Source organism: Xyrauchen texanus, chromosome 4 (genome assembly GCF_025860055.1).
Source record: "Xyrauchen texanus isolate HMW12.3.18 chromosome 4, RBS_HiC_50CHRs, whole genome shotgun sequence".
Lineage (NCBI taxonomy): Eukaryota > Metazoa > Chordata > Actinopteri > Cypriniformes > Catostomidae > Xyrauchen > Xyrauchen texanus.
In genome coordinates this window covers 47,473,850-47,485,542 of record NC_068279.1, presented here as the reverse complement: position 1 = coordinate 47,485,542, position 11,693 = coordinate 47,473,850, and the positions used below count along the sequence as shown (strand labels likewise).

The window sequence follows — 11,693 nt, the reverse complement described above, 5'->3', positions numbered from 1 at the left end:
AAGCTTAGTTTTGTTACCTGAAGCAATTCTTTAGCTGAGCCTCTCCGGTCTACATCCATCTCGAGACAACGGTTTAGGAAGTCTCGGAACACTGAGGAAAGCCGCTCAGGATTTTGTAGTTCTGGAGTGCCATTGGTAGCAATTAAATACAGGGCCTACCGAAAGGGAAAACACATTTATGCATCTGTACATTTTGAGGGAGCTTAAACCTTTAAGGCAAGCATCGAAGCTTGTAATTTTTTTAAAAGAGATTCCCTCATCATTTACTCAACCTCATACCATCCCAGGTGACTTTCTTTCTTCTGCAGAACACAAAAGAAGATTTGTAGAAGAATATTTCAGCTCTGTTGGTCCATACAATGCAAGTCAATGGTGGCCAGTACTTTGAATCTCTAAAAAGCACATAACGGCAGCATTAAAGTAGTCCATATGTCTCCAGTGAATGAATCCATATCTTCAGAAGTGACATGATAGGTGTGGGTGAGAAACAGATCAATATTTAAGTCCTTTTTTACTATAATTCTGTTTCTCACCCACAACTATCATATCACTTCTGAAGACATGGAATAAACCACAGGAATTGTATGGATTACATTTATGCTGCCTTTATGTGCTTTTTAGAGCTTCAAAGTTTTGGTCACCATTTACTTGCATTGTATGGACCATCAGAGCTGAGATATTCTTCTAAAAATGTTCTGTGTTCTGCAGAGGAAAGTCTTAGATATCTGGGAGGCATGAGGGTGAGTAAATGATGAACATTTTTATTTTTGGTGAACTATCCATTTAAGTGTACTGGGACATCAGTGACTTTTTTTTTTTATAAAGGATTACTCCTATTTGCACCTTCACATTGTACCTGTTCACTGTGTAACTGTTTTTGACCACTTTGTGATAGGGTCTCGACCCACTTTTCATCATTCCTTTTGGAACCCAATAATAAGTTATTATTACGTTAAGAAATTATTACGGAAATATTTTTTGTATAATAATAATAATAATTATTATTATTGTTTTAAAACGATACTATATTTATGTAATAATTTCTTTACGTGCATGTGGAATGCTATGCAGTCCGGTTAAACCCTTAAGCCTTTATTTTGATGGGTGATTTTATTTTGGCGGAACATTGAACTGTCCACAAAAACCCTGTGTTATGAGGTTACTTTGGATTTGGAAAGTAACTTTTAGCAGCCAAGCATTTTTGGAATTATGCGAATGTGCAATTAGTGAATGTGGAGTGCTGTAAATATAACGCACACAGCACATTAGCTGGATTAGTGCAGCGAGCAGCGCATACAGACTATTTAATTAAATCACAGCCATGCGGTTTGATAATCGCACAAGGTCATATCGTGATTTCAGTTTTATTTACATTCATCTTTCAGTCCTACTACTAGATTTTCAGCTTTACCACCTTAAACGATTAACAACAGGGAGGCTAATTCACTTCATTTTCTAATTTGTTGATGAATTGTTGCATTTTTAGGTTTAGTTGGAAGTTACTTTTTTTTAATAAGGAGATGTTTTGTGTTGCCTTATACAGTTCCAGTGTTGGGTAAGTTACTTACAAAAATTAATGAACTATAAAAGATTAATTACTACTTTAATGTAATCAGATACTGACTTTACTTAATACTTCATAAAAAAACTTAATCGCATTACTAATTACTTTAATTACATTCTAAAATATTTGCTTTTCCGCTCAAATATTAAAAGTATTGTATTTATTTCTTCCATGTTCATTGACTCGTTTGGAGCCGCAAGGCCTTCGGCTGTCGCAAATGCAAACAGATATACATATTAACGTAATGCATGTTTTAAATGTACATAATACATAATACATTGCTAATACATAATTTAATAATATTTTTGAAATATTTGTAACCCAAGAAAAGTAATTAAAAGTAGTTAACTTAACTGAAAGTCAGTAACTGTAATCGGATTACAAGAATTTGAAATGTAATGTGCTACACTACTTTTTGTACCAAAAAAGTAATTAGATTACAGTAATGAATTGCTTTGAAATTACATTTCACCCAACACTGTACAGTTCTGATAGTTCTTACCCTGAGTGGGTTCTCATTCAAGTATGGTGGTTCTCCCTCCACCATCTCAATGGCCATGATGCCCAGGGACCAGATGTCTACTTTGGGGCCATAGGCCTTCCGGGTCACGACCTCTGGGGCCATCCAATAGGGTGTGCCGACCATGGTGCTGCGCTTGTTCTGCTCGGGTGTGATCTGAGCACAGAAGCCAAAATCCGCTAAAGAGAAAAAAGAGAGTGTGTTATGATTTGGATTATGCTTAATAACAGGAAACGTAATAAATTGTAAAACATTTCTACAGAGAATGCAAATCAATGTTCATTTGATAAGGTGTTCGGAGTGGTTTTTAGTATGTTACTTAGTGGTCTCAGTCAAAAGAGCCTACCCTGAAGTCCCTATGATATTCTGGTCAGTTTTTTTCATCTGCGTGGTGAAAAACCCAAAGTCTGATTGCTTAGAAAACTATTCTAAATGAGTCTCCCAATTTGAGGTCTAACTCATGTCCATAGCACAAACAGTGAAGGAAATGTTAGGCACTAAATTGTAATATTTAGTCATATTTAGGGTTAGGAGTTTGTTAAAATCCCTAAATATAAGGAATAGAAATAGGGATGTTTGCCTTAGGAAAGACCACTAATAATAAAAACAAAAAGGTTATATACAATAGTATTAAAGAGTATATTTTTTTGACAAAGTTTAACAAGCCTGGCTTGGTATGAGTAACTCACTGAGTTTCACCGATCCATCCAAGCCCAGCAGGATATTGTCACTCTTGATATCTCTGTGTATCACCTGATTTAAATGCAGGAAATCCAGAGCCTGTAGACACTGTGAAGACGTGCACATGCAAAAAGTTAAATTGCAAGTCAAAATGAGTGTATCCCTCTCAGAGACACTCTAACCATGTGGCATAGGGTGGCAAATGCCACCCTAAGAAAAAGCATTGTCACCCCATCTGCCACCCCAACATAAGTATCCAAATGGGTTTATTCATGTCAAACTGCCTAAACTCTCACCGAACGCCCAAATGACTACAGTCCCATAGCGTGATTGATTACAGCAGCAACCAATCGAGTGATTGTTTACAGCAGCAGCCAATCACATAATCGACCAATTGCCTACCTACTATTAGAGTGTGTGTGTACAGTTTTTTGGGCTCTTGCGTGTTGATGAGCTTAGTTCTTCTAACAACAATGACCACATGCATTGAAGCTTGGTACCTTCATCCATAAGAACTACGCATGGGCACTTGCTTTGGTGTTGCCACCCCTCATAGTCTGCATACCACCGTCTTGCCACCCCATAAAAATATTTCTAGATCCACCCCTGATTCATCTGTACTTCTAAATCTGTAAGTGCGTGTGTGATCTTTATAACTTGTGTGTGACTGTTTGTGTGTTACCTCTCGGCATACTGCAGCGATCTGTCCTTCATCCATGCAGGTCTCTGTTACCACATCAGTAAGTGAACCACCTGCCAAATACTCCATTACCACCCACAACTCATCTCCAACCAGATAACTAAAAGAGAAAGATGAAAACAAAACATACAAGCATATTCAAACAGGTAGTTTGGATTGTGGAATACCCGATTGCACCACCTAGTGGTGAAACATAGTTGCAGCAAGTGAAGATTGTGCATCGGCACTCTACAGCTTTTCCTGCTATGTCAGGATGTATCAAGTGGAATTTTCCTCCAAATATTAAGCTTGTACCTGTCCAGGTAGTTAACTATGTTGGGGTTTTTGTTTTCCCTCATCACTAGAATCTCATTAATAATGAGCTCTTTCTTTGGCTGCTGCTGCAGGTTCATCTGTTTGATGGCCACCTGAGAGACAGACAGAGAGAGAGAGAGAGAGAGAGAGAGAGAGAGAGAGAGAGAGAGAGAGAGAACTTACAGTATGAAGCCAGTAATGGATGGAAAACATGCTAATATTAAATGCTAGAGATAACTGACTCACCTCTTGTCCAGTGGCAATGTCAATAGCTGTGTATACTGTCCCAGACGCCCTGAAAAGAGAAGCAGGTGAGAACTGTTCTAAATCACATTAGATAACGATGGACACTTCTTTACATAAAGCAGGGTAAGTTCCAGCACATGAGAGCAATAGGGGGCAGCACAGCATTTTCTATTTGCATTCCTCAGTGCCCTCAGAGTCTCAAGAATTATGAGCATTATATTTGTACATTATATTTTTGATTAAATATTGCACATATAAAAGGAATGTCAAATAAAACTGATTATTTTTGTTTTTTTAATATTGACAGTACATTTAATGCAGAATCTGATCCATAAAGATTAACATCATCTCTACCACCGTCTACATCACTGTATATTATTCACTCTCTCAGACACATATAGCTATCATTCTCCAAATTATGTATATTTAGTTTATTTTGTTGGAATAAAACAACAGATCAGATGATCGCCGGATGAATTGCAAAGAAGATATTTTATATTTGTAAACACCGTAGAGCAGATGAGACGCATATCATTGGAAAGTTGATTATCTAGGCTGTCCAAAGACATGTCAATCCTTCCCTGCCGACCAATCAGAGCCTGAGATAATTATCATTATTTTCACTTTAGTCTCTTTTGGGACATTAATGCTGTGTTCACACTGCCATCTACTTGGTCGCTGCATGTCGCCAGTGGCTGGCGGTTAGGTCACTAGTGGTGTGTATGGAGAGTATAAACAGCACAGTTTCTTTACAATTAATATTATTATTAAAATATAAGGATCACGTGAGTTCTATCATCTTCTCTCGTATTGGCTGTCGCTCCCGAAAATCGCTCTTCATTTGCATAAAATTAAACATTTCTAACTTTGTTGCGTCGCTGGACACGCCCACATCCGATCGCCAACGGTCACCGTCGCTCGTGTTGCCGGAAGTCGCCAGCTCTCATTGAAAATGAATGAGATGAGGTCGTTTGTCGCTGCGTGTCGCTGGCAGTGTGAACGCAGCTTAAATGGCTACTTTGTCTCCCTTCTGTTTCATAGGATTACCTTTTGAATGGTAAACGATAGAGGAAAATATATATATTTTCAGTGTTTGCTGCCATCTAGTGGAATCAAACAAAGCATACATAGCTTGAGTTATAGGCCTACAGTTTCAAAGACATAATTCAAAGAAAACAAATGCGCCTATTTTTTGGTGTTTATTACAGTAGTTTGAACACATACAACAACAATTAGTGAGTATTGATAATTATTAATTACACAATAATTAAGTTTCCTTTCCAAATAGACCCCCTCCCCCCCCCCAAAAAAAACCCAAAGAGTTGAACAGGTTAAACAGGTATCTTCAGAGGTGATAGGTGTGGGTGAGAAACAGATCAATATTTAAGTCCTTTTTAAATATAAATTCTCCTCCCTGCCCAGTAGGTGACAATATGCATAAAGAATATGAATCACCAAAAATAAAACATGAAGAAATCTTAGAAGAGAAGAGTGCTTAGAAGGGCTGTTTAAAAAAGGGCTTAAATATTGAGCTGGTTCTCACCCACACCTATCATATCACTTCTGAAGACATGGATTTAACTACTGGAGTTGTACATTTTGGATTACTTTTATGCTGCCTTTATGTGCTTTTTGAGCTTCAAAGGATTAGACCCCATTGTCTTGCATTATATGAGGAAATATTCTCCTAAAAATCTTCATTTGTGTTCGGCACAAGAAAGAAAGTCATACACATATGGTATGGCATGAGGGTGAGTAAATTATAAAATAATTAAAATGTTTGGGTGAACTATCCCTTTAAATTTCTCTCTGATATTCACACATAGCTATCATATGGCATCAGAACACTTGTAATATCACTATACAACTAATTTGGACTACTTTTTTTTTTTTTTTTTTTATCCCTTTTGGAGCTTCACTTTTCTCCATTCACTTACATTGGAATACTTGGAATATAGTGCTCATGATGCATGGGCCACTTTTATATACTTTGAATGGTCCCTTTTCATAATTCTGCAGCCCCAGCAACAGCCCAAGCACGCATTCTCTTTCATTGATTGGAAGCAAGCAGCATCTTAACATTAATTCTGCTTTTGTTTTCCATAGAAGAAAGAAAAACATACAGGTTTGGGATTTGTATTTCTAAGTGAACTATTCTTTAAGAGCTGGTCAGCTGCCAAACTCAAAGCAGACTGTCCCGTTCTCCCCTTCTCTTTGGCCTGTAGCCACAGCTGGATCAAATTTTCATTTGCTTCTTTGACATCTCTCTCTTTCGTCTCCATATGACTCTTGTGCATGCCTGTGACCCACCCCAGCTTTCTCCCCTTCTCTGTACAAGCTTCTCTCCTTTCTTGATTTTCTCGTATCCTTTTGTTTTTGTGGTGTGAAATGAGAGGCGAGGTGTTCAGCTGGGTGGGAAAGTGTTTGTACTAGAGGATGATTGTGGATAGACTTACCCTTGCCCTATTTTCTCAAAACGTGTGTATTTCTTCTTGGGATCGCCAACACTAACAATGCTTCCTGGAAGAAAGCAGAGAGTTCTGTAAGATTATATACACACAGGAGCAAATCTATATAGGTGACCACTGTGGAGTGATGCATGCTGGGAGTTGGCACATAGTCCATGTAATCATTGATGCTTGTGAATGACACAGACAGGTTTGTGCATTTGTTTGTGTGTCGCTTGCAGTGTAAGAACAGTAATCTCTGTCAGTTGTAAGGACTGTAATCTCTGTTTAAGTATTTAGGACTGTCAGTAATCTGAATCACATGTGGAGTTCAATGGAAAGAAGACCAGACCTACATAGTAATTTATTTATTTGTTTACATAAAAATCCTTTGTACAAGATTCATATCATAAATTGTTCATGCGAGAACTTGCGTTGTAAAGTGCTCCTAGCAAGGTCAAGGGTTTTAATCCAAATATAAAAAAACCCAACTTGTAGTCCTTCAGAAGACTTGCCACAGGGATTACGTTTCTGATGGATCCTTTTTAAGTAAGTCTGTTGATTTAATGTGTTAATTAAGTGTGTTTAATTATGTAAAGAGTAATGCATTTAAAAAAATGAACAATTAAACAAGTGGTTGTATGTGGCGCCCTGACCCGAGGAACCAATTATCTAGTTGTGAGGGCTGAGGGGGGACAGGGAGTTCCAGTCCAGCCAAACAATCACGGCGGCCCGGGCTAGCATGCCGGACATCTGTGCGTCGGGCTTAGACTGGGCGAGCAGACCCGAAGGTGGCTGCCCAGGCAAGTCCTCAGCATCAGACACCGCAATGCTCTCAGATGCAGCAGCGTTATTCTCATCCAGTTCAGGGTGTTCGAAGAAGACATCTTACTGGCCGTGAGGCGAGCCAGTCTCGCAGCGGACCGCAAGGGGGCAAACGAGCGTGCTGGGGGGTGGGCTGTTCATGGGGAGTCACCCAGCAAACCGGGCCTCAATCCTGTAGGAAGACAGCACGGTGCGGGGGGCGGCTGAAGTGGCTTTCCCCCAGAGGAAGGAAACAAATTAAGATATTTTAGAAGAACATCTCAGCTCTTTTGGTTCATACAATGCAAGTGAATGGTGCCAACATTTTGAAGCTCCAAAAATCACATAAATCAGCATAAAAGTAGCCTAATTCATGTGATTTGAGTGGTTAAATCCATATCTTCAGAAGAGATATGATAGGTTGGGTGAGAAACAGATCAATATTTAAGTACATTTTTACTAATAATTCTCCTCCCTGCTCAGTCAATCTCCACTTTAACTTTCACTTTCTTCATCTTTTGTTTTTGGAAATTCATATTCTTCATGCATATTTCCATCTACTAGCCAGGGAGAAGAATTTCTAGCAAAAGCAGACTTAAATATTTATATTTTTCCTCACCCACACCTATCATATGTCTTCTGAAGACATGGATTAAAGCACTGGAGTCATTTGGATTACTTCTGTGCTGCTATTGTGGTATTTGGAGTGTCAAAATGTTGGCATCCAATCACTTGTATTGTATGGGCCTACAGAGCTGAAATATTCTCCTAAAAATATTAATTTGTGTTCTTCTGAAAAAAGAAAGTCATAACACATCTGGGATGGCATGAGGGTGAGTAAATGAGGAGAGAATTTTAATTTTTGAGAGAATTATTTCTTTAAGTAGCACATGAGGGCCACATTGTCCTTCTTTTGAGATACAATGTTCAACAGTGATTTAGTTCTTGTATCTTTTAAGCCCAGAAATATTTGTGTTCTTATTCTAATGCATGATGCACAATTTTCTGAAGTTTGTGACTGGTGGAATGTTCTGCTGAATTATTGCTCTACAAATGTTGATAATTTTCTATCTTTATAAAGACAAAGCATAATTATAAATTATTTTATCATCTCTACTTTCCTGGTAATTTTACAATATTATTAAAAAATATATTATTATTAAAAATGTCACTGTTTTATTCTATTACATTACGAATTCTCATGGCCAGCAAAGCCTTCTCTGTTTCACAAATCGCATGCCTAAAACAGCGCATGAGTTTGAGCTGCACCTCGTCAGGCCTTCAGAATTTCCACAGAATCACTCACCAGTGCAAATGAATGGGCAACTAAAGTCAGATTGTCAGATTCATCAGCCAATCAGATTGATTTATTTGTTCTTGGTGGGTATGATCTTTAGGATATGTCCCGGTCGAGGACATCCTGCTGCCTTTGAGTGACGCAATCACTCTTTAAATGATGTATGTAATTTGAAAGCAAAGAGCATAAGATCAAGCTGTCTTATGAGTCGATTGTCATTAATGCTGCTATTGCCATTGAGAAAGAGATCCTTGTGGATTTACAAACCTGAGATGTTCTGCATGACCGTGCGATTGCTTAATTTATTAAACAGGAAAGAAGAAGGACTTATTTTCACTTCAAGTAATTTGGTAACTGATTTTTGCATTGTTATAGCAACATCAGGAGTTTTCTAACTGTACATTCACACCAGAAGCGGCGAGAGCGTCAAAATTCGCTCTGGCTGCCCTGCCTTCGACGCTCAAGGACGCTCGTGGACGCTCTGACGTAGTTGAAATAGGCGGCAACGTTTGTTCAGAATGCTTTGTTTTGTGAACTATATTTAAAGGGGCCGCAATTTAAACATCCAGACATGTCGACCATTTACTTTTTGCCGACCTATCACAAGTAGCGTATATCCTCATGAACTCTTTAAAATGTGAAAATAAGGAATCGATCGATGGCAGAAACTAATTAAAATTATAGTTGTTTGTTATCAAAATAAAATACATTTGTAATAATAACTGTGGTCTTGGTCATATATTACAGGGAAACCCATCACGGCAATAATTAGTTTCTCCTCCATTTTATCTTCGGAGCTAATGTTTGGTGGGAACCAAAGTTTACACGGTTGTGTTCTCTAGACTTCGCTAGAGCGGAGCACTTCTATATTCCAATAGGTTGCCGCCGAACCGCGTCAAAGCTCATTACCACAATGTTGACTGCACTTGAACTTCCATCTGACGCCCACGCCGCCCGAGACGCCCACGCCGCCGAGACGCTGGCTGTCATTGAAAATGAATGACTTCCGGTCGATTTGACGCTCTCGCCACCTCTGGTGTGAACGTACGGTCTGGAGTGAAAAATAATGATCTTTGAATGTCTGTTCGGGAGATATTCATTTCACAAAACATTCATGCTGCAGGTAAAATTAGGCTTGCTTGAGCATTAAGTGTCTTTCAAGTTCTGGCTTTCGTGCGTGGACGTGTTTTTAAAATGTAAATTGGTTTTGCTAGTTAGCTGCGACATAATGTGTAAATTAGGCTGCTGGAGCATTCAGTGTCAGTTTTGAAAAGTAGTTCTGTGTTCCATTCGGAATGTCGGATTTGACAACATCCTACAATAAAAAGTGCAATAGAATGCATCTTGAAGTCAGAATTACAACTCGTAGGCTCATGGAGAAATTCGCAACTCCGATTTCGCCAAAAATGTTGTTTATCAATTGGGATTCTAGGAGACATCTCTAATGAGAGTCAAACACCTGCTAAGCTAACGGGAGCGTTGCAGTTCCGAATATCGGGGAATGGATTGCATTTATGGTTGGAGATATCAAGTAGGAATATCCTACATCCAACTTGAATGGAACGCAGCATAACCGTGTACCCAGACAAAACAACATTTAAATCACAAATATTATTCGATAGATTTTTCCAGGTATTATAGACCTCCTTGGTAGGTTCATATGAAAAATAATGATCTTTGAATGTTGTTCATTTCACAAAACATTCATGCTGCAGGTAAAATTAGGTTTGCTTGAGCATTAAGTGTCTTTCAAGTTCTGGCTTTCGTGCGTGGATGTGTTTTTAAAATGTAAATTGGTTTTGCTAGTTAGCTGCGACATAATGTATGATGCCCAAAGGCATAGGGTGTCTTATTCATTGTGAAACTGTGTTTCTTAATGGCATGAATCACACTGAAGGCCTAGATTTTAATGAACGGTCCACCACTGGTTACATGTACAGTTCAAGTCCAACATTTTGACAGTTGTCCCACTGTTTAAATTCACTTTAGACCAAACCAACTGCATTTACATTAATGCTTCATCAAGACAGGCATTGGTGGAATTATAAAGTGTATTTGACCCTTAGGCATGACCTGCATTAGCGATCAAACATTAGCCGACTGTCAATCTAACAGCACACAGCTACAAACGTCAGGAAATAAAGTCAATCTTTTATATTTTATCTAGATCAACCAACCAGTGGTTGTCTTGCTATCACTATTAATGTAAAGAACACCCCTGTTCTAGAAAACTATAGTTTTATAGAAAACTGCTCAAAAGTTTATCATCGATATCAAGGACATCTCTCTCTCTCTCTCTCTCTCTCTCTCTCTCTCTCTCTCTTTTCAAATAAACATCAAGATTGTTTTATCACCCAGCCCAATCTCTCACATCAACCCAATAATCTCAGTGATAAATAGCTAATTTACAGGCTACATTATAGATACAGAATCTAGTAAGCAGAAATATGAAATTTACCTTGATATGTTTCTTCAAATTAGAGGCAGGATTAATGCTGATATCTGGCTTAAGCAAGTTAAACTCACATGACGCAGTCAAGCATTTGGCCTTTTTCACTGCGAAAAGCACTTTCAACTGTAAACTATGTTTGAGGTATCCTCCACATCCATAACAGTTGGCGCTAGATCTACAGGTGCCGTTCAAGTTTTTTACGTGAGATTTGATTTGACGGGAGTCACGAGACTCCCTAGCCAATCATGTTGATAGATAAAAATAAAATCAGGACAAGGACGTAGCGAACACAGACGGTGGAAAAACAGCGCATTAAAAGTGCAGTTACAGCACTTAAAATGTACTCAAGTAAAAGTAAAAGTATACATTTTTAAACTACTTAAAACAGGACAATTCCTGGGAAAAACAATTTACAGTAATGTGAGTATGTTTAATTCGTTACTTTACACCCCTGTCAGTAACCTTATAAAAGGATACCACATGGGTCAGGGGTCCCCTCATGGGGGCTGCCATTTTCAAATCACATGACCAGCTGAATACTACTCTCTTAATCTCTTGTTATTGGACAATTTCCCTCTTGGATTAAATTAATCCTGGCTGATTGTGAATAGTGAATTTCTCAATGACATCTGTAACTGAAATCTGTTGATTTTGAATGATTCAGCATCCACACCACTAGGTGTCACTG

General features: G+C 38.4%; 1 protein-coding gene across 3 annotated transcripts in view; it reads right to left on the bottom strand.

The window, feature by feature from the left end:
* LOC127638053 (serine/threonine-protein kinase PAK 3) overlaps window positions 1–11,693 on the bottom strand; it is a 59,899-nt gene that overhangs the window by 5,890 nt on the left and 42,316 nt on the right. For all 3 annotated transcript variants that reach the window (XM_052119398.1, XM_052119391.1, XM_052119406.1), the window contains 7 exons: window positions 6,462–6,525; window positions 4,006–4,054; window positions 3,760–3,872; window positions 3,448–3,565; window positions 2,774–2,873; window positions 2,067–2,263; window positions 18–155 (listed from right to left, as the gene is read on the bottom strand). In XM_052119398.1, the coding sequence (XP_051975358.1) occupies window positions 18–155; window positions 2,067–2,263; window positions 2,774–2,873; window positions 3,448–3,565; window positions 3,760–3,872; window positions 4,006–4,054; window positions 6,462–6,525 (779 nt within the window). The remainder of the gene's footprint in view (window positions 1–17; window positions 156–2,066; window positions 2,264–2,773; window positions 2,874–3,447; window positions 3,566–3,759; window positions 3,873–4,005; window positions 4,055–6,461; window positions 6,526–11,693) is intronic.